Source organism: Delphinapterus leucas, chromosome 21 (assembly GCF_059928025.1).
Source record: "Delphinapterus leucas isolate spDelLeu-1000000601 "Yukka" chromosome 21, BTC_Dleu_Yukka2, whole genome shotgun sequence".
NCBI classification, from domain to species: Eukaryota; Metazoa; Chordata; class Mammalia; order Artiodactyla; family Monodontidae; genus Delphinapterus; species Delphinapterus leucas.
In genome coordinates this window covers 12,539,395-12,563,010 of record NC_143149.1, presented here as the reverse complement: position 1 = coordinate 12,563,010, position 23,616 = coordinate 12,539,395, and the positions used below count along the sequence as shown (strand labels likewise).

At 40.3% G+C, this 23,616-nt stretch overlaps 1 protein-coding gene across 7 annotated transcripts in view; it reads right to left on the bottom strand.

The window, feature by feature from the left end:
• Positions 1-4,982: 4,982 nt before the first annotated feature.
• Positions 4,983-23,616, bottom strand: part of STOX2 (storkhead box 2) — a 224,795-nt gene continuing 206,161 nt past the window's right edge. For 6 of the 7 annotated variants that reach the window (XM_089903640.1, XM_089903643.1, XM_089903644.1 and 3 more), the window contains one exon: positions 4,983-22,905. In XM_089903640.1, coding sequence (XP_089759766.1) covers positions 22,710-22,905 — 196 coding nt within the window. In that variant the 3' untranslated portion in view covers positions 4,983-22,709. The remainder of the gene's footprint in view (positions 22,906-23,616) is intronic. The other variant, XM_089903641.1, reaches the window with a different exon arrangement.

The window sequence follows — 23,616 nt, the reverse complement described above, 5'->3', positions numbered from 1 at the left end:
TCATAAAGAAATTTTTCTGTTAGATATACACTTTATTAGTTTAACTTGGTTTTAAATTATATAGATCAACAGAACCAAAAATAAAGCAAAGCAAAAATAAAACTTCTGTCTTTCTGCAACACACAAAATATCCAGACAGGTTTTCACCAAATGTGGAATCATGTGACTTCAATACAGTGTCAGTGGTATGGTCAAAATTCACTTTGGGAAAACGCCAAAGGAAATTTCAGAATGATAGGTGGTATTTGTCCAGAACAGCAGAAACTCGAGTGTAACAAGAGTCTCATAGGACTGAAAATTAGGAGAGACGTGCTACACATATTAAGATGCCATTGACAGAGAAAATCGGAGACATTTTGAACGTAAGCCCTAAACTGCAAATCACAAGGGCAAACACTCCTAAATGCGGATACCGAGTTGCTTTCGAGCTACTTTCATATGAGTGACTCTGTGCCGGCTGACCCAGGTGAGATAGGGGAGTTGTTACATAATGGTTAATGCTTCTCCAAAGCAACACTAGGGCGATCGTGGATCAGGTAAAAATAAATCAATCCCTTTAGAAAAAAAACCCTGAAATTATTCACTCACTCGACTTTAAGTCTGAGGGAGACGATGAAACGTGGTGAAGCACAGGCTTTTGGGATATAAGGTCAACTCATGAGTAGGGAAGAGATTTATAACAGAATTTAAAAATTATAAGTGACTTCAGAAATGATCATTTTGCAGTCGAGAGAAATTAATAAATGGACAGGTTAAATCCATAGCAAAAAGAAAAGAAAAATCTTCTCTCTTGGGGCTTCCTATAATGTAAGGATAATAAAAGATTAAAAATATATTAACCTGCAGTGTCAAAGAGACTGGAGAGGGGTTATGTGCAGATGAGGGATTTCCACCGAATTCTGTAAGGCAGAAAGCCCGTGGCAAGTGATGGATGGGCCAGGCAAGGAGGAGGGAGAAGCAGCAAGTGCCTACCTGGGGGAATTTGGATCAACGGGAGGGAGAGATGGTGGGCCCAGCAGGACTCCTCTGGGCCTTAGGAACTGGAGACTTCAGAATGGCAAAAGGGGGCTGAAACTTGAGGCCGCAAACATGTGGCTTCTTTAAAGATCAGTAAATTAAGCAATCAACCTCCCAGCCTATTACACAGAATACTATTAACCTAAGCATTCCAAAGCTGAAGAATCATAGTTTCTCTTTTGGAAAATGAAATAGCTACCCTCTCCTCAAAAGACCTCCACATTCTGGTTTTTGATGGGCTCCCAGCATAACAGCTGCCTTCCTGACTGATAGACCTAAAAAACAAAACGAAACAAAATAAAACAAAAGCCCAATCTTATCCCAGTATATAAAGTTCTCAACCTACTTTTAGATTCTTACTCTTAAATATGAATGGACAACCTGGGAGCAATAAAAAGCATAAAAAAGAGAGTTCATGATAAACAGATTGAAAATGTGATCCTAGAAGGAAAGGATAATGTGGAAAATAGGGAAAGAACTAAATAAACATACAACTTTGGCATTCCCAAAGACATTGAAGAATTACATTGTATCTATAAAATGAAAGCAGGATGTTTTGATAAAGGAATGGATATGAAATAAGTTGAAAACTATTACAAATTAAAAGTGTGGAGCCAAGATGAAATAAACCAGTTGTGTAATTGGAGGAAGAGGTCAAGGAAATCTAAAAAATAAAACTGACAAAGACATGGTGTAAGAGAAACTATAAGAAACTAAGAGGAATATGCATGAGGTCTTACATCTAACAAATAGGGATTTGGGGAAGAAAGACTAGAGAAAATGGAGTGAAAATTAGCAAAGATATAATACAGAAAAATTTCTGGTTGAAAAATCAGTCTCCACATTTAAAGAGCCCACTTTAATAAATGGACAAATGGATGTATGAAAAAAGACTTGTATCCAAGCACATCATAAAGAAATTTCAGAATACTACAGATAATAAGAAGAATCTAATAACTTCTTGGGAGAAAAATCAAGTAACATACAAAATATCAGAAAACAGAAGCAACACCGCAGCCTAGGAAAAAGTAGAGGGAAAAGTACACTTAACCCTAGGCAAATAATTCATCAGTTTTAAGGGTGGATTATAGTCATTTCCAGATGGGACAGTCTGCAATTACTTGACGATATGCTTAAACTAAGCAAAGAACAGGAAAATAAAAGGCGAAGGGAAACAGAGTCTCAGGCAAAGTACAGATGGAGGTAGGTCAAGGGAGTTTCCATGTAACAAGTCTGCAGAGAAAGTAACCAAGTTTCCAGCAGGAGAATCAGAGCTGTGAAAGGGGGATTTCCCGGAAAACACTGGGCACAAGAGAAATACCTACTGTTATAAAACATTTCAAAAGCTTGAGGACATAATAAAGAAAAGCAATGCAAAAAATAATAATAACTTAAAACGCCAGGATAAATAAAAGGCTGTTTACAAAAAGAATTCTCATATGTAATTTTGTGAATTTTTAAAAATTGTGCTAAAATGCACATAATATAAAATCACCTTTTAAACCATTATACAGTGGTGTTTGGTATACTGACAACGTTGTGCAACCATCAACTCTATCTAGTGAATTGTTTCAGTACTTTTTTATCACTCCAAAAGGAAACGCCATGCCCGGAAGCAGTCATGCCCCCTCCCCACCTCATTCCCACCTTCTCCCAGCGCCAGCAGCCACTTTTCTGCTTTCTGTCCCTATGGACTTGCCTACTCTGGACATTTCATATAAATGGAATCATACAATATGTGGTCTTTTGTGTCTGGCTTCTTTCACTTGGCATAATGCTTTCAAGGTTCATCCACTTTGTAGCATATATTGGTACTTCGTTCTTTTTATGGCTGAATAACATTCCATTGTATGAATACACCATATCCATTCACCAGTTGATGGACAGGACATGTTTGGAGCCTATCTATCTCAAGCTTCAGTGGAGCATCAAGAATAAAGGACCTTAAGATTTATGATTAAAGCTAGGCTCCAACAAATAACCTGTCTCCTTTTGGGAGGTAACAGCTCCAGGCTTGTCATTAGACCCTGGTGCTGGGGGGACAACTCCCTATGGTCCACCAGGTGACCAGACACCTGGTACTTGCCCTTTATGAACTGGTGTTCTCTGGTCCACCTGGCCATAAAATTGGAAATGTCAAGAAGTGCTCAACCATTCCAGAAAGATGATATACACAGGTTGATGCCTACCTGCTCCTGAAGGCACAAATTAGACCCAGGAGCAAGCCCGTCACAACCCAGCACGCCCGCCCTGGCCACACTGGCAAACCTTGGCCGGAACCCACGGCCTCAGGGCAAGTTCTCAATGACCAACTGATGAAGAAAGACAGCAATTCAAGCCAGATTTAGATGGCTCTGGACCAGATGCCAGCACCAGCCCAAAGTGGGCTATCAGTCATTGTAGCCCCACTTAGGGGCAGCCCTGGACATGGGGGAAAGGAAATCCTCCCATGGGCAGTACTTTGCCTGTAAGGGGAGATGGCCTAGAGTAAGACCCTGAATTGATCCATGGAGTGGCTAATGGCTGGCCATATGGTCAGAGGCAATGTCATGGTTAAAAGAGACCCCAGAATCTAATTTTATTAAAAGATATATATATATAATTTTTTTTTTTTTTGCTGTACACGGGCCTCTCACTGTTGTGGCCTCTCCCGTTGCGGAGCACAGGCTCCGGACGCGCAGGCTCTGCGGCCACGGCTCACGGGCCCAGCCGCTCCGCGGGATGTGGGATCTTCGCGGACCGGGGCACAAACCCGTGTCCCCTGCATCGGCAGGCGGACTCTCAACCACTGTGCCACCAGGGAAGCCCGACACATACTTAAGGTTATGAAGCAAGTCTACTCTCGTGAAAGCATTGCAGGAAGCGCTCTAGCGTGTCACTGGCTTTCCTCTCTGCTCTGCTTTACTTTGGGAAACGCCGTAATTGGAGAAAGAAAAAGCTCCACTCATCCCGGGTGGATGAAGCTTGAGAGCAATAAAAGAGCTCTGCACTTAGAAAAGCATTTGATAAACTCCGTGGCCACAAGAAAGCCCTACACTTCACCTCGGTCCCGTCCACGATCTTCCCCCACATCAGGAGGAATCCGATGCGGCAGCGGTACCGGCAGCGAGCGCTGAGCTCCAGCCGCGGCCCCCAAGGGCAGAATGAGCACTTCTGCCAACTCTGCGGGGTTCGGTGACGTCATGCTGATGATAGCCTGCAATCAGCCGAGCTGGGAGCACTTAATAGCCACAGGCCCCTGCACACATGCTTTAAAGTTAGACAGGTTTGGATTTGTAGCCTGCTTTAACAATCTTATTAGCTTTGGGCCATAAGTCAGGACCACCGTGCTTTCATGAATCCTAGACCCCTCATCTATGAAATCAGGATGCTGAATGCATCTTGAAAGGCATAATCTCAAATCTAGGAGAAGGACCAGCATAATACTGGGGAAATAAGGGAGGTTCAATTATTACCTAGTTCACTTTCCTTAAGGCAGCTGGAGACTTAACTGAAATTTTCTAGGGACCTGGCAGTTTTCCCTATGATTTTAAGGCAACAAGGGATAAAGAAAGTAGGAACGACTCAACCACAGCTCTGAGAAAGTAGAAGTGCAGGGGGCACAACCATGGGGAAGGCTAGAAATGGCCAGCAAGCCACTGCCCTGCGATGCTGTTCACCCCACAGTCCCCTCCGCATTCCTATGTGAGGTCCCAGTTTGCTGCATCTGAGCTATCTCCATCTCCAGGCAACCCCGAAGTCCTTTCGCCCTTAGTGCCAGCTGTGATTACTGAAATGTGGGGCAAGTTATCCATCAAGTGAGGTTATTAAGCCTCAAACCCTCTGAATCCTTTAGAAAAGAAAGAAAAAGATACGTGTGTCTGTGTGTGTGTGTGTGTGTGTGTGTGTGTGTGTGTAAGAGAGGGAGGGAGGGAGTGAAGAAGAAGGGGGAGGAGGAGATGAAGGAAGGAAAAAAGAGAGGAAGAGAGAAAAAGCGCACAGCTCTTTCGCTTGATGTCATCTATTATGTCTGGGAATGATGGTCTTGCAGAAACATCTGGGACCCATCATCCACTTTCTGCTCCGCCAGAGAAGAGATGGTTTCTGGATATTAATGTAACATAGGGGCATTCTATAAGCCTGCCAAAGGGAACAGCAGGCTCTTCTAATTTATTGTGCCAGATGAGAGAATTTAGAGATTTGAGGGAAAGTTTTCATTGCAACGTCAATGTGGGAGTCCTCAGGACTCTCCCTATCCAGATAAGCACAAGCGGCACCTGTTCTAGGGAAGACTCAGAATGAGGAAAACCAGCTCACATTCTTGGTTTCATGCATACACTCGAAAGAAAAAATAAAAGTTCAAGGGCTTTTGAGACTTTAGTCAGCTAGGGTAAGAACAAAGTCGCGTTTTCTAGACGCAGTCAAGCCGTTTACAGCTGCGATTCTCTTCTGTAGATATTGATGATCACTAATAGCTTGAAAAGAGTAACCTACAGAAAAGCTGGTGTTCAATTCACCTCTAGCGGAAACAAGCTGGTTCAAGTAGAAAATCACCGTCCAGAGCTGACAATGAATTTGCTATCACGGCCGACCACTTTAGAATTCACTTCAACCTCAACAGATCTTGGGACAATTCTGAGATGATTTCTGCGATGCCTTGATTTCCTTTCATAAGGAAGGAAGCTCCAAGTTCAGAGTACACGTAGGAGTATGGTTGATATAACATATAAACAGATGTCTAATAACCAGGAAAGATATCAGCATACTTGCCAGAAACAGTAGTATTTGTTCCCTGGGTATATAGAAAAGATGGTTTTAAGTCAAAAGACAGCTGAAAGAAGTGCTCTTTTCTTTTTGATGACTTAAAAAATGAAATATTTATAGGATTTATAGAATTTTGTAAAAGCAATCATTTGCTGATTGCCAATTTGACTGTTATTTTAAATTAGGGAAAGAAGGTCTCCAGCTTTTGTGTGTTAAAAGTTGTAACTGTTTCTCGGGGGCTCGAGACCAAAACCTCTCATTTTATTGATGCTTATGACATATACTCAGCTATTAATCTTTAACAGTAAAGGCGGAGCATTCCTTCTAAGTTCTAGCATTCAGTGAGAATCTAAACGTTTTCCCCCAATATTCGTTTATTACAGACAATTTCTGGTTCAGTGAAAGTGCACGGCATTACAAGACAACATTTGAAACGCTAGGGAGAAATATTTTTTCACCTATTTATCATCCTACAGGGTTTTCATTTTCTGCTGACTGTTATGACTTGAGAATAGACGGCCTCACTCAGGGCGGGGGTGGGAAGCTATTTATGAATAGTTTGTGATTTGGAGCAGCTGCTCTTCACCATATATCATCCTTTTCTTGATAAGCATGTTTTCACAAAAAGCTACCACTAATAAGCGGGTGCGTGCTAAACAAACGGCAGCAGAGCTGTTACCTTGAAAGAAAGATGTCAGATAAAAAGCTCCTCCAGGTTGAAGTATCCTTGAGTTTCTTCATTATAAGAGAATAATAATTCTGAAAACATGTTGCATCTTGGGAGTCTAATGTTCCGGATAGAGAAGAATACTGTCAAGTAGTTTCCATGCAGCTTTCACTCTGGACTCAAACGAAAAACATAATGAGAGGTGGCATCCTCACGGGAATTAGAAATGCTTTCATTCAACCTGTACAAACAGGCTGAAAATATCTGGGTTGTATTGGAAATGTTTTCCTACCAAGCTGGAGACCTAATCATACTGGTACTGTGCTTCGTACTTGAGAATGACGAAGTGGGAACAATTCTGAATTGGAATATGCTGTTGCTGGCCATCTAGATGAAAAAAATATATAAGCAAAAGAGTTCCTTTTTCTCAAGACGTTTATAAGAAATGACTAACTCAGTTTCCCATGGTGTACTTCTAAAGGTGAAAAAGCCAAGAAATCCGTTATCCTAATACTATTTTATTAAAACTTAATTAGGAGATGTGCGATACCCTTGCCTGCTGAAGGCTCAGTCAATAGGCAGAATAATTCCCCAGATTATACACCAGAACCTAACCCTTGAATACAAATGGTAAAGGAAAGGATACAGTTGCAAAAAAATATCAAAATGAAATGACCTTTAAAGATGTTAGAAACTAAATTTTATTATAACTTCTGGAGGGAGTGTAATTGGATTCAACAAATTGGGAATGGTAATTTGACAATATATTTTAAAAGCCTTAAACATGCATAGAGCTTTTGACCTAGGAATTCTAATCTCAGAAAACATTCAGATTTCTTCAAGGATGTATAGTGCAGCCTAAAAACTCCAACATCAGGAAAACGTTTAAAGAAAAGTCCGACAATGAGAAACAGAAGGAAAATGATTCAAGGAAAGACCCATTATGCAGCCATTTAGAGGAATATGGCAGAAGAATATTTAAAGACATGAGAAATGTTCGCGACAACTATGGAAAAAAGCACGTTAACAAAAATAGTTTGGACTACGTGGTCCCAATTTTGTTTAAAGATATTGTAAAAATGTTAAAAAGAAATACATGCTGTATACTACTTGCGATCATCTTTGGGTGATATGACAATGCATAATTCTCGTTTGCTTCTTTTCTGCTTTCTTGTAATTTTCAGATTTCCTATAATAAACATATATTTGTTTTTAATTAAAAAAAGAATTAACATCAGTGAGGCATAACGAACAGACCAGACATTCCAAATGTTTATCTGTTCCCCACCTATGAATGGCTGTCCCATTCCTCACACTGTTTGTGTGATACTGCACCACTATTGTTTGTATGTGTGAATACACACCTGTGTGCTGGAATCTTTCCGGCCAAGTACAATGCAGTCGTCATGTGGTACAAGGGGGTCAGTGGTTCAACGACAAGGCTAGTGATGGTTCAGGAGAGATTTGTATTATAAGCTTAATTCTAATTTTACTCGTTATTTTTCAAATATATAAATAAGTTCTATCTCAAATATTTTTCAAATATCAGTGTTTTTGTTTAAAAAATTACTGATGATAACGCTTCCCTAGGAATACTGATAAGAATGCCCCCCGCCCCCCGCCCCAAGAATATGTCAGGAACAGAGCCACAAGTTTTTGCTTAGAAACTTCTTGAAAGAATGGACTTTCATTTCATAGGCTCTTCATTTAGCTAGCCACTCTTTGAAACAAAACAGAATAAAATGACATATGTTGAGGGGAATTTGGTATAAAGTCAACCCAGAGCAAGGCTTAAAATTTTTTCTTAGCTGATTTTTAGTATTTGGGAGTAATAGGCAAGGATTTTGTTAGAACTCCCTGGCTAGGCTTTTAAAATAGTCACCGCTACAAAATGAGTTAGTCACATCTGGAGACACTCTTGTAGGCAGATACGACAAAGATGGTCAAGAAATCAAAATCAAGGACTTGTTTTAAAAGTGTGTGGTGGGGTGGAGGGGAGAGAAATGAGCATATTAAAAGGTACAGACTACCAGTTATAAGATGAATAAGTCCTAGGGATGTCATGTGCAGCCTGATAAATAGAATTAACACTGCTGTCAGCTATATAGGAAAGTTGTAAAGAGAGCAAATCCTGAGCTCTCAACACAAGGAAAAATTTTTTTCTGTTTCTTTAATCTTATATCTATATGAGATAATGGATGTTCACTAATCTTTTTGTGGGAATTACTTCATGATGTATGTAAGTCAAATCCTTATTATTTAAGTACACCTTAAACTTATATAGTGCTGTATGTCAACTGTATCTCAATAAAACTGAAAGAAAACAATTTGAACCTCATGTATTTATCTAGCTTTGCAAAACCTAGTCTACAACTATAGGGCCCTAAATTTTAAAAATGCATCTGCTTTCATGGACTACATTTTTGGGGTGATATTTTTTTAAAGTCTATAGTTGAGATATATTTATTACAAATAATGGTAAGAATTGATTAAGTGCAACATGAATTGACAAGCACTAGATTTCCAGGTAGAGTAGGAAGTATCTGAAGATTCTCACTTAGATTCTGAGGGCAAATGAGTTAGTTGTGACAGATCATTTGGGAAGAATATTCAATTACAAAAGTAATGACTAAGGAAAAAGAATCAAGCACCAGCTTATACTGCGTCCACGTGATTCATTTGTCTTCCCTATGTGATGGCTCTTACTCCGCCCTTAAAAGAAGAAACAGTCCTTACCTTTAATCCTGGATTTCCCCCCTCTCAATCCTACCTCCTCTGAAGAAATTCTGGATTGCATTTTATTGAGACCAGGAGATTGTTTTTGCTCTGGAAAGCAGGAAGCACATAGATCTGCAACTTGAAAAATTAAGAAGTCTTTTTATACTCAAGAGAAATGTGCAAGCTTCAGAGTTTAGCCCCATCAGAGGTGAAGTGTCCAGAAAGTGCTGAGGGGAAAGGAAGGACTTAGTTGCCCAGGGAGGATTAAAACACAGGACGCACCTCACTCACAATTTATGACCTTTCTTTGGGTAACTGTATTCTTAAACTTTTTATGTTTTCATAAACAGTGCTCTGACTTTAAATTAACATACGCTTACCGTAGAAAAATTGGAATATACGGAAAACTAAAATTAAGAGGTGGATTTCATAGAGGCAAGACTTTTAAGAAGAGTGGAATTAGAAGCCTCTGTTCAAGTTACCTGCAAAATCTCCCCGAGGGAACTAGACTGTGTCATCATTGAAGTCACCTTGACCCACAACCATACCCCAGGGTAGGACTCACATCCCCATTTCTGAACCCTGGTGCCACAGAGAATAACATTGCTCCAGCACGCCTGCCCAATATGCCAATCTCCAACACCACAGCCGAACTAGAGCTTGAGGGGAATTTGGTATAAAGTCAACCCAGAGCAAGGCTTAAAATTTTTTCTTAGCTAATTTGAGTATTTGGGAGTAATAGCAAGGACTTTGTTAGAACTCCCTGGTTAGGCTTTTAAAATAAGTCACCACTACAAAATGAGTTAGTCACATCTGGGGACACTCTTGTAGGCAGATATGACAAAGATGGTCAAGAAATCAAAATCAAGGACTTGTTTTAAAAGTGTGTGATGGGGTGGAGGGGAGAGAAATGAGCATATTAAAATGAAAAATTAGCTGTAGTCAAGATCTCACAGATGCTAAAAGAGAAGTAGCAGGAGGTTCCGGGAAGAAATGACAAGAAACAGAAAGAAAAACATGTGGCTAAGATGGGCGAGAAAACCCCTGAAATCGAGAGCGCAAATTTTCTGTTATACTCTGTGGATTGTTTGCATAAACAACAGTCAGCTGTCTTTAGATCTGAGATACGGTTAAAAGGAAACATATTGTGTCCGTGGCCACAGACAACCCCACCACTTTGGGGAAGAGCCACCCCTCACCAGCAGCCTCTTATTCCCCCACAAAAGGACCCCCCACATGCCACTGAGTGAGCTTTGCCCCTTTCCCATGTCAGACAGTGGTCCATTCAATGGCTCCCGAGTCACAGCCCAAGAGCAAAGGATGGGGATGCCCTTGGAAGAAAGGACTAAAACTTCCCATTAGCTTTAAATCTCTGAAAAACTTTCTGACACTTCAAAAGCCATGCCCTCGTTACTGGTGTTCTTTTGGGAAAGGGAAGACGCACCGAGGCAAAGCAGCAGTAACAGTAGTAAGCCCATCTCCAGAAGGCAACTTAGGTCAGAAGCAGACACGAGCAAAGCCCCCGAGGTTGTTGAAATCCTGCTTGAAGCCATCTCACCGAGCCCATTCCTTGCACAGCCCAGCCTACAGAAGATTTCCAAGCTCATAAGGGCCGCCAAGAAACAGTCACAAGAGAAGGTCCTCCCCCAACCCCAGGAAATCCAATAAGTAGTATGAAAGTGCCATAAATTGCTTAGGTGAGGTCATGGTTTGGGGCGGGAGTCCGAAGCCTAGACTTTAAGACAAAAATTGGGAACACAGGGTTGGAAATGATAAATTTACTGCAAGAGCGGGAAAGAGGCCATACTCTTGTCAGGACATGGAAGTGGGAAGGGATGTTCAGAGAGGCCTTGTGATAGAGAAGGCATTTGATCTGGACCTTGAAATATGGTTACAATTCACATATGCAGAGACTGGAAGTGGGGAGAAGAAAGTAGTGTCTTATCAACAAACATATGGGTATTGCTATTAAGCCAACATACCACTTTCTTTCCAAGTACTGACAGTGTGACATAAGGAAAGAGGCACATTAAATAATATTAATCATGACCCTTTCCCCTCTCACCCTTAAAATTCTTCAGCACAAAATCCCATTAGGACCTACTAAACCCATTAATAAGTTTGTGATCTTCACAGCACTGTCATATTAAGGATAAGTTGAGGAAACGTTCCATTCTTTCCACTTTCATGTTTATCCATATTTATCTAATCAGTTTCACAAAATGCAATGGATGGACTGTTATACACATACACTGCAACTGAACAATTAAATGAATGGATGGTGATGGTGGGAGCCAGGATTCTCACTGCTGGAGTGCAGCTTATAGCTTAGCCGGGGGCGGGGTGGTGGCGGTGGTGGTGGCGGGAGAACGGTCTATGCAGTAATGGATACGAGCTGGATGCAACAGTATGAACTCACATTCAGCTTACTAGAGATGCAGATGTTCCATCTGGAAATATTTATAGACATGTACATGTACACAGGTTAGTATACACACAGGTGTCTCCTTGTTCTATCAGTCGAGAGGGCTTAGAAATTATGGCTCTCCGATACTGGTGGGCACACCGACCACCTACATCTTGGTTTCTAATATCATCTTTCAGTAAAAGAAACTAGGGTTCCTTGGAGAAGTGACTGATTCCGAGACTGGAGAGGGATATACAGGATGAGCCTAGAGCATCCTATAGTGCCAGGAAGTTAGCACATGCTCAACAAACGAACAGACAACCACAACGATGGGGGTGTGCCAAAGGGATACAGAAGCCCACCAAAGGAGCAAACAATAGCAAAAGCTTGAAAAATTGAGGCATAACATAAATAAAGTAGTAATGGACCACATCTCAAAACATAAAATAAGTATCTGTGAGCATACAGCGATGTGAATAAATTATTGTATAAATAAGTGGGGAAGAGACAAATTTCCTGTACAGAATTTCACATAATCTATTTAGATACTCTGCCCTTCAAGAGATGGAGCATAGCTCCTCACTCCTTGAGTGTGAGCTGTGCTTAGTGACTTTCTTCTAAAGAGGACAGTATGAAAACGAAGAAAAAGAGTAACTCTGCAGTGAAGAGACCTCACATTACCTGAAGCCAGGTGATCAACATTCACGTCAACAGTGGTGAGTCATACTGATAATATGCATTCTTGATACATGATGACGATGACACTTTACCTCTGTGACCCCCTCCCCATAACATATAACCCCAGCCTAATCTTAAGAAAAGACGTATCCAAATTGAGAGCCATCGTACAAAATTCCTGACCAGTACTCCTCAAAACCGTCAAGGTCACCAAAAACAAAGTCTAAGAAACTCCCTCAGACCACAGGAGACTAAGGCAACATAATGACCGAATATAATGTGGCGTCCGAGACAGCCTCCTGGAACAGAAAAATGACGGTAGGGACAAACTGAGGGAATCTGAGTAAAGTATTGCTTTAGCTAATAATGTATCAGTATTGGTTCATTAGTTATGACCAATGTACCATCCTGAAGCAAGATATTAATAATAGGGGAAACTGGTAATGGAGTATACAGGAATTCTCTGTACTGTGGTTGCAATAATTCTGTAATTCTAAAACCGTAATAAAATCTTTGTTTAAAAATGCAATGGAGGGACTTCTCCAGTGGTCCAGTGGTTAAGACTCTGTGCTTCCACTGCAGGGGGCACGGGTTCAATCCCTGGTCAGGTGACTAAGATCCTGCATGCTCCATGGCGTGGCCAAAAATAATAATAAATAAGTAAAGCATTTTTTTAAATATTTAAAAAATGCAGTGGAAGTGCTTTGCTCTCAATAAGCTGTCTACAAAATATTCTGACTGCTGAAGTCTTTAGGGAATTCTCTCCAAGTATTGGTAGTTCTATCAACTGGCTAGAGCAAAAGTCAATTGTAAAAGATAAGCTCTATTGTGCCCGTTTGGCTGACTTCTTATGCGGCCAGATGGAGCCCCCCCACCATCCATCTAATTAGATCCCTTTTAAAGACAGGAGACACGGAAGGGAAACAACTGGAAATGGCATCTTCTGTTCCCAAGGTCATCTCTCTATCCCTGAGAACCTTGAAACCTTCCCAGTCTGAATATCGATCCTTTGACATTCAACACAGATGTCCCATGAACTATCATCAAAAACATATGAAGGGACGAAAGAGAAAAAAACCCTTGTATTTTCCAGTCCATTTAGGATTTCTTAATCTGTCACACGTCTTGTCAACAATGACAAGCAATATGAAGCTGGACTATGTAGGGCAGACCAATTGCTACCTCTGCAATCTGACAGGATAGCAAAAGGGGAAATGTCATGATTGTGGAAGATATTCAAGAATGACATTTTAAATGCTAGAACCATTGAGCTGTTATTGATGTTAAAGGAGGTGCCTTTCAGGGGGAATTTTCCCCCGCAATATAAGATAGAGTAAAGAATGGCAGATGCTGGCTTGAAGCACAGATACAAGAGGGTTCAAAAATAATTTCCCGGGCTTCCCTGGTGGCACAGTGGTTGAGAGTCCGCCTGCCGATGCAGGGGACATGGGTTCGTGCCCCGGTCCGGGAAGATCCCACATGCCGCGGAGCGGCTGGGGCTGTGAGCCATGGCCGCTGAGCCTGTGCGTCCGGAGCCTGTGCTCCGCAACGGGAGAGGCCACAACAGTGAGAGGCCCGCGTGCCACACACACACACACACAAATTTCCCAAGCTAACAAATTCTCAATACATCATTAAAACGGAGTTACACTCTATCTTTCTGCATGACATCTCCTTTCGTTTTGTTGCCATTTACAGATTATAAAAAATACAGAGATCTTTGGTCTAATGCAATATCTGTGTATGTATCTATTTAATCATCTATCTATCATCTATGTATTCATCTACCTAACCATCTATCTACCCATCCATCTAATCGTCTATCTACTGATCATCTGTCCATCCATCCATCCATCCATCCAATCGTCTATCATCTATCTATAGCATATATCCATCTCTCTATCATCTATCTATTTATATCTCTGAAAGTTTCTGGTGATTTCTCAGGCCTTTGATGAGTCAGCTGGTAGTAGATTTATATCTAAGTGTTGGAGAACAAAAGACTCTTGGTGCAAAGGTGAGTGGAAATGAGTTTGAGGAAAGATAGTGGCCTTTGGATATAAGGAGTGTAAGGCACTATAAATGTGAAAATATAAGTGCTAGTAATCAATTGTAGTTATATACAAAATTACTATGTACATAACTTTTATATTATTATACCTAATATAATATATACAATTTATATACAATTGTGTGCAAGGTATACAATAATATACAATGTTATAATTATATTAATTTATGTCTTATATTAACATAAGATAATAGTTATTATTAATATAATTAGTGTTATAGTCTATATATTCTATTCTATATTATATACTACATTATTATATAAAAAATTGAGATCAGGAATGAGTTCAAACATTAATAGACAAGAAAGCATAACAAACAAAAATTCTTCGTTTTATACAGAGAAAAGAGTAATAAAGTGAAATAAACCCAAGGTAATAGAAAAGAACAATGATGTCCAGAACTTTATAACAAGGAAGGAAGAGAAACAAGGGGGACGTGAGGTGGTCTGGGAGGCACGTGTTTGAGGACTTTGGGGGCTGCCTAAGTAACCCACGTACACGTTCACCTAGACAAGCCCAGGCTGGCACGTCGACTCCAGTTGAGCCACAGACACTAGTCCTAGATCTGACGCTGAGGAAGAGAGAATCTGCTCTTCACTGAACATCAGTAGTTCAGTTTTGCCCTTTGAATTTCCAAACTAACACCTCTGGCCTTACTTCTCTTATCTAACACATTGCACCTCCCTCCCCCTCTTACCATCATACTTCTAATGCAACGCTTCTAAGAAGATCCACCCCAAACCCTACCCAGCCTATCTTGCGTGCAGGTGCCTTGAATTTTTCTTGAAGTTCCTGCGCGGTGTGTTAGGCTCTGTGAACACTAATCACACACACTTATTCCATGTGTTAGATGACTAGCTATTTGCTTTACAGGAAAAATCTGGAGCCATGGAACGCAAAGAGGGGGAATATCACTAAATCCAAGTATTCCAGTAGTAGGGATAAGATTTCACAGTTAAATAAATGATTAAAGTCACCAGGTGAATAACTTTATTATTCAGTGGCTCTTGATTTCACAGCTGTAACAACAGAGATGGCAAATACCAAGGACTCTGCTTGGATTTTCTTTACAGAGGAAAAAACCCCCAACCACTCCAAACACTTAAAAATAAATTAAAACCACACCATTTCCTTTGGAAAGAAAAGATTTTTATGAACTGTGACCATTCTTGCAAAGGAGTCAGAATCCTGCCTTCCAGCTTCTTAGCGAGTCACTACATTTCCTTCATGTGTGCAGCTCACTGGAAGGTTCTCAAAGGAACAGACAATTACCTCTCCTCCAGCACAGAAGTTTTTGGTCCTAGCAGAAAACTCACAATGTACTTCCAGTATCCTTGTTTTTCCTAGCTCCATGCTTGAAAAAAATGAAGCGTCTGTATTGAGACAGTTTAAAATACATATAGACAAACTTAACATAACTAAAATAAGGCTTGTCCTTCAAAGTAGTCACCTTGGGTTTTCCACACTTGCCCAAATAACACTGTCATGGTTCAAAAGATTTTGGGAAGCCTGCTTTGAGTATTGCCTTTACAAGACAATTAGGCTCAATGTTACAGCTCCATATACCGGTTTTGACTAATAATGTTGTTTCCTAGCTTAACCATCTGCTTGACAGCAGATAACTTTTGGTTTGCAAAAATCAGGTGCATTCCCCCAGGGCAGTGGTGACTCTCGCCGCCGCTGGGGAGAGTCAGAGCAGTGCAGAATAGACTCTGAGGGCAATTAAACATGGAAGCACTACAAACTTGTGCAAGGGCCTCACTGGAAGACGTGAGTAGCCTCTGAGTATGTTCTGGAGAGGGGATCACATTTATTTGGGGGTAGCAGTTGTGATATGAGTGATAACAAAACAAAACGAGAAAACCAACCACATTATAATTTCATTTATAAAACTTAATTATATGCATCCATAAGCCTCACTCAGTCTCAAGTTTGAATAGCTAGCTAAAAATGGGATTTTTCAACATTCCTCGAAAAATTTTGATCAGAAATTTCCATTTTCAGTTGTTTTAATTCAAAAGCTCTAATAACCAAGATTGTGCAATAAAAATTTGTTATGACGTCAAATTAATTGAGGAGAGAAATAAAATGGTCTCATGTAAGGTATTTTCTCTCAAGTACTAAAAAAAAAAAATCCACTTAGACATATAACCAAATGTTATTTAATATCTTAAAAAGTAACACAATCCAAAATGGATATTTCACGCAACACTACATAAACATGAACACAATATTACCATATGGAGGGACTTTCAAATATAGACTTACAAAAATCCCTGTGCTTTTTTTTCTTTTAAGTTATTATACTAAGCATGACAAGTAATCATCATTTACAATATGGTACACTGACACGATAAAAACCATGTTACAAATGTGCTGTTATAAATCAGTAACATTAGGGAAGACATTTCATGAACTGTAATTATTTCATATGAAATACTATACAATATAAACAGAACATCCATCTTGGATGACCTTTACAGCAACCAGAGACCAAGTAATTTAAAAATTTTTTTTTCAGTGCAAACACATTTTATTCAAGGCAGTCTTGGCTGCAAAACTCCTTTCTAACATACAGTAAATCCCACTTGCACTTCTTAATTCATTTACCCTAATGCAATAGTCACATTCAGTCACTCAGAGAAAGATACCTGCAGAATTATGATCCCTTTAAACTTAATGTTGAAATTTAATTCTCTTCTAGACAGTTGTATCTACGTCAACTACGCTAAGGACCTTAATTTGTAGCTGTCAGTACTTACATGAAGGTGACCCTAGGGCAGCTCTAGTCCTAACCCATCCTTGTGTGCACAATACCACACACTGCTTTGCCCTTCCAAAGTGGAAACCACGGCGGTGTATCGGTATGTAAGTGGGGGGATGGGAAGGAGGCAGGGAGGGTGGACCTCGGAAGCAAGGAGCCGTAAGTGCGTACACCAAGATGAACTTCCTGTAACTGCAGAGGATTCGTGTTGGAGGAGACCTCAGATCTCAGATTTGGTAGCTCTTTTTGGTGGGCGCAAGGGAATAGGCATGCCAAAGCCAGTCTCTGGACAGGGAGGGAGGCAGCCGTACACGAACCAAGCAAGCTCTTAGCCTTACACTGGCTTCCAGAGTCATTGCTGCCTCACCTAGGAAACCCCCTTTCCCTAGTTGGCAGGGCGTGTGTGTGTGTGTGTGTGTGTGTGTGTGTGTGTGTGTTCACATTTGAAGCCAGCAACGAGCAGACAAAGCCCTGTAACTGATCATAAATATACAATCATTATCAGAAGCTTTAGTTCCCCTTGTGCCTTGCAGAATTCTGAACCTTGCAAATCAGCAGCTGTAAGTCCTAGAACAAGTGTAAGAACACAGGATTCTGTGTGAGAGGGGCACTGGCTGGGGAATCCTTCCCTTGGGATGTTGCTGTAAAAGACGCAGAGATTAACTCCATCAGGGAGACGCCAATGTCTATTTCCAACACACCAGGAAATTTAATAACGAACTTTCTCATGGATGTAACTTATGAAATGTCTCCCAAATAAAAATCTATGGCAAAACATTGGATGTATCCTTAATACTGTAAGACCTTCCGAGAGAGTTGACAGAGTGATGGCTGATTCTTTTATCTTACTTGGCAAAGATCAGACTGATAGTAACCTCTTTCCTGCCCGTATTTTACTAACCCAGAGCAAAGCCATGTCTTCCATGGCTTTTGCATTCATTTTTCCTGTGTTCTAGCTTCCTCAAGCCCTCAACGTGTGCAGAAATTTGCTCAACAGAAGAGTATGGGTGGGAGGGGCCTGGGGGGCTGGAGAGTGGGGGGGAAGGAAGGGATCGCTTCTGCGGGGGTCCACTGTCACCTGACAGCGCGCTGATAGCTGGTTCTGTGACTGGCCTGTGATACACGGAGAAGGTCCCCGACCAGGATCTTTCATCTCATAATTTGAGAAAAAAACGCTTAGAACTAGATCAGCTTCCCTGGGAAATCCAGATTCTTCAAAGTAGGGCTCAATAGAGTGTACTGAATTTCAGTTGTGCTAATGAGAAGCACTGTGGAGAGAACTTGATAACGTTTTTAATGCAAATTTCTGTCTCAGCACCTTCCACTGACAGGAGCAGTCATGTTCCTGAAAGACAGTGTTTTAGCACGGGATTTAGAGAAGCCCAATATGAAACTGTAAACAAGGGTGTACGTCCAGATCTACCTTGGACCACAATAGCATTTGGGTGGATTTCTGTAAAATTCCCAACACCCTGAACTTTTTGAATGAAAATGGACAAAAGTATCAAGTTGTATTCGTTTTCTTTGACTTTATTAGCACACATCAGAAAAATAGCATTGTATTTCGTGATTTCTCATGATGGTCTATCAAACAGATAGAAAATAGATCACTGATAGCTGCCACTGTGTTTCCGGGTAATCTTATGTCACTCCTCCTGTTTATTCATTTCAAGTATAGGTATTACAAATATGACCTGCTTTGTTAATTGTGAATCCGAATGCTTTGGAAGCACTTTGAGATCCCAGAATGAGTTTGCAAAGTCCTCATAGGTTGTTGTTGGTTTTTAATCAAGCTCCAAATACTGCCCGTGTTATAAATTGTTAGACTTTTCAAATCAAGATCACTATTGTACTGTGAGCAATATGCCTTTCATTTAAGTTAAAAACTTTATTTTCAAGTACACTTTGTGGTGATAAGTGGCTTATCCTGGGTAGAATTTTACAAAGCTGTGCCAACCTAAAAAACAAACAATGCTTTTGTTACGGCTGAACAGGTTTTTTTTTTTTCTCCCCATGGTGACTGCAATATAATTTAAATTTATATTTTAGAAATGCTGGTTGGGTTATGAAAAAGGGAGACTGGGGAACAGTTGGTGTTCAGATTGTTGTGACTCCAGATTAACTCTCAATGGATGCTTCCTGAACTTGAACTTCACAACATTGGAGAAGCCTTCATTTGTTACTTTTATCCAGCTAAGTCCTTTTTCTGCTCTTCTTATTTGTTTCCTTTTTTTGATGGACCCCTCCCCCTTTTCATATGCTTATGAAGGTCCCCTGAGATGTGCAAAATATATAAAATGAAATACGAATTATGGAACAGAAGTTGTGGATACAACGCACAGCTCTTTTAATTCAAATGAAGTCTGAGCTCGATATGGTAGCATGCAAGTAGTGAGGCCCAAAGTGCTTCAAAGTTGGCAGTCCAAATTTCTGGTGTGTCTTGTGACCGAAAACCTAGAATTCAGATCAGATTTTATAGGAGTCAATAGCTTGCTAAATTATGTTTATCAAGTGGCTCTTCGCCGGAGAGAACTCATAGCAGGAATGAGGTCCGGGGCTGGTGGCAGGAGCCGGGGCAGGGGGGACAAGAAATTTAAACTTCCTTTTTTCATTCACAACAAATTCAAGTGTGCTTTCATGGGGAAGAAGAGAGACAGGTTTACAGACGAGAGTGAAATAATGCCGTCAGAGAAAAACCATGGCAATGAAACAGTCACAAGTCCACATAATCACTGACACACACACAGAACGCCATGGCCTAATGGTTAAGAAAGTTTTCAACTTTGCTTTTCCAAACAATACACTTGAACGCACTGCTGCCGCTTCATCAAATTTATGGAGGTAGTTATATGTAAAAATAAAAATTACCATAAAGTAATATGCTGTATCATAATAATACATACGTGTGCAAAATGCCGACAGATGGGTTGACCCTCTAAAGTTGAACACTACACAGAGATTCAACCAGATTCAGTTTTGTAAACCTTTCAGTTGATAAACTCTAAGTGAAGTCTAGATAAGCAGCCATGGGCCACAAAGCTATCGTTTCCTGGAGGAAAAGGATGCTGGCAAAGCTTGGAGTGGGTCACTGAGAACATCACTGCAGACCATCTAGGGTCATATTTGTAATGTGCTTCCCGCCACCACTTCTCCCCCGTTCAAGAATCCCGATTCGATTCAGACGGGCATATTTCTACGTGGAACGTCTGCTCACATCATATCCTCTTTGAAGTCCATCATTTCTATGCTAATGGCTGCTGGTCTAAGGGAGTTTTTTTTTTTTTTTTTAATCATGTACCTCATAGCATCAGGCAAAGCGTGGTACACATTTTATTCCAATGTCTTCTGTAAGCCTATTTCTTGTGAAATATTGATAAATTCGTATTTTAAAGCTTCTCTTAAAGGTAATGCTTTCCTTTCCTGTTCACACAGTATTTGATTATTATAATGGCTACTTTAGGAGGATCAACTAGAGGCTGATGTATTGTTTCAATGGTTCTATTATTTATGAACTGACAGTGTGACAGACGCTGGAGGGCAGGGTTTTGGGGAAAAAAAAGAATTTAGAAGAATTTAGTAATTGTGTGGCATACAACTCCCCAAGGAAACAGACTCTGTATATAGTCTATTCGATACGTTATCATTCCTCCCAGACAAATTTAAGCAGTGAGAGAAGAGTGCATTTCTGAGCAATCAAGGCATGCCTTGGAGGAAATAAGGCATGAGACTGAAAGCCAACTGACTTAAGCATCTTAAAGGTGTGGGAGTTTGCCAAGAAACGTGCTCACGTTTCACTATAAGCACAAAAAAAGGAATCTATACTGAACTTGGTGAGTCCAGTTTGACCCAATGCAACTTCCAGATATCTGAAAAAGCATGAGGAAGGACCCCAATGTTTCAAGAAACAGTTCAACTGTGTATATGACTCCACGCTTTAAACAGATGCCTAGTGATTCAACCTAATACCGAAGCAGAAGTGTTTCACAGATCCTATGCCAATTGCTGAAATCTGAGGTGAAAATTTTTGGATACATATTTTACGGTATATGGCTCCAAACATCACATGCCACTTAACTAAATAAAACTTTTTGTCAGACCATTTACTTGTGTCACATGTAACCCTTTTGTGAATAATTTTCCGTTATCTATAGATTTATTCCATGGTTCTCATAAAATAAGACATGGGAACTTGGAGGTGCCTCTTTCTTAGAAGGCTGAATCTTGATTATTTGTAATCCCTTTGCTGCTGAGAACCTTCTTTGTATTCAACATGACATATTGTAAACCAAAGCAAAATGTTAACAAACCATTCTGAAATAAGTTGGGCTAAAAACTATACATCTGCCTAAAAATGCCTCCTGAAACTGGTTACGAAGTATCTGTAAACATTACTCTGGCATAGTTCATGTATGCATAATTGTTATTCTAATAAATTTTAGGGGCGTACAAGTTAGGATGGCATCACACTCGCAGAATGATCACATTCTGTTGTTAATTACATGGGCACATGTATATTTCTAATCAAAACGTATTTTAAAGTTTTCTCTATAGATATCTTCCCAGGAATAAAAGGCCTGAAGTTCAACTCCCCCTAAATTTGCTCTTTCCTATAACCACTAAAAATTATCTCCCACAGCCTAATTTAGGCATTCTATTTAAAACTACATAAAATAGATTTATGTCCTTCCATTAGAAAGAATAACGTCCCCAGGCCGTAGTCTTCATTTGTATCACAAAGAACATTTTGATTTTAAACAAATTATCATATCTATTATAGCAAGATAGCATCACCGTCAAGTATCACAAGGAGGAAATGATCTTCCTTCAGTATCTGATGAACACCTCTACAGGTCCCCATTACCTCTCCCATCACTTAGTGCTGTGCCCCAGCCAGGCTGGGAGACCCTTCCTTTGTCCATTTCAGATTCAAAGGCCTATATTCCTGTTTGTGATTATGGAAGTTTAAAAAAATCAGACAAGCATCCGTGACACTTAAAATCCTGAAAACAAACACTCCCAGTATTTGGATCACGACCCCTTCTGACACGCTTCCATGGGCTCCTGCAAAATCTTGTCACGAAAACTCACAGTGCAAAATGACTGGGGCCTAAACGATTCACACACGATGGGCTGGGGTCCCCTTTAGTCAGTTTGGCATTGATTTCCCTAAAGGTAGACCCTTGCATTTGACATTTTGTGGGGGCTTAGTGTTTGTTTTGTTTTTTGGTTTTGGAAGTGTCAAGGATCAGTGTTCTGTGGCAGCACTCGGTTACAGGCTGGGAGCAACACACATCTGTGGCATTTTAGAATGGACTTGGCAACCGCATGACATCGAAAATGCATATTACACTGACAGTGTCTAGACTTTCCTATGTGTGCTCAGTTACAATTAGTGAAGCAAAAGTACACATATCACCCCTACTGCTATTCTTGTTGCTACAGAGCCATAAATGCGAAAAGCAATACTCTGAAATGAAGATTTTGTTGTTGTTGTTTTCTGCCCTAGCCTACTTAGCAGCACAGTTTAAGTCAACACAAAAACTGCCGTTGAGATGCTTGTCTTCCCGAAGATGTAAACAACAGTCCCAGTGCCGTAAACTTGGCTGTATCGAATGAGACAGGAGATCTGAGGCAGAATGACTATCACACGCTAGTAACAGAAGCTTGCAAGCAGCTGGAAGGTTTCTGTAATTTCTCAGCTTCATTTGTGGGGCTGTCCGTACTTGTTCGGAAATTGAAGGCCGGGCCAGCTCCACCATGGGCCGGGCTCCAGGTAGGGTTCTGACGACGGTTACTTTCCACTATGCTTGATGTGTTGGAAGCCAGGCTCTCCCGAGTGCTAAAAGAGTAAAAAGGTTTTGTTTGGTTTTGTTTGGTTTGGTTTGGAACATAAATAATTATATATTGAGCCCTAGAGGAAGAGCAAATGATGCAGTTAATGGGTTTCCTCTGTCGGTTCATCATGTCATGTATTTACCATCTCATACTGATTATTCACATATGCTCCTCCAACTTGGACTTCGGCAGCTTTCACAAGACATGTTATAATCAGCAGCATGCTGAATAAAGGGTTTTTATACAGCTAAGTAAATGTCTTCCCTTGCCTTTCACACTCAAGGAAACACCTTCAAGATCTGATGTGCTAGATGGCTATTGCGTTCGTTTTTAAAAAAGAATAGTCTTCATAAATATACACAGGTAGTGATTTCATTTCAGGCTTGAAACTCATTGATAGAACTGCTCCTGAATAAACTCCATAATTTTACCCTGATGATTTTGTTTTCATTCTCGAGTGGCAGATTTTTGACTTTGGCGGTGAACTTCAAGTAGGCCACTAGCCAGTATGCCACACTGATGGGAATAAAATTCTTTTTAAACACTTCATACCTCTGTTTCAAACATATAATGTTATAGTAAAAAATACATTCTATTTTCAGATAAGGAATCTTAGATTTTCCCTGTTTACATTGATTTGGTAGAAATATTTTATTTTTTAAAGGATTCTTATAGAACAGAGGTGGTTTAAAGGCTTTAGTATTTCGATTTCTCT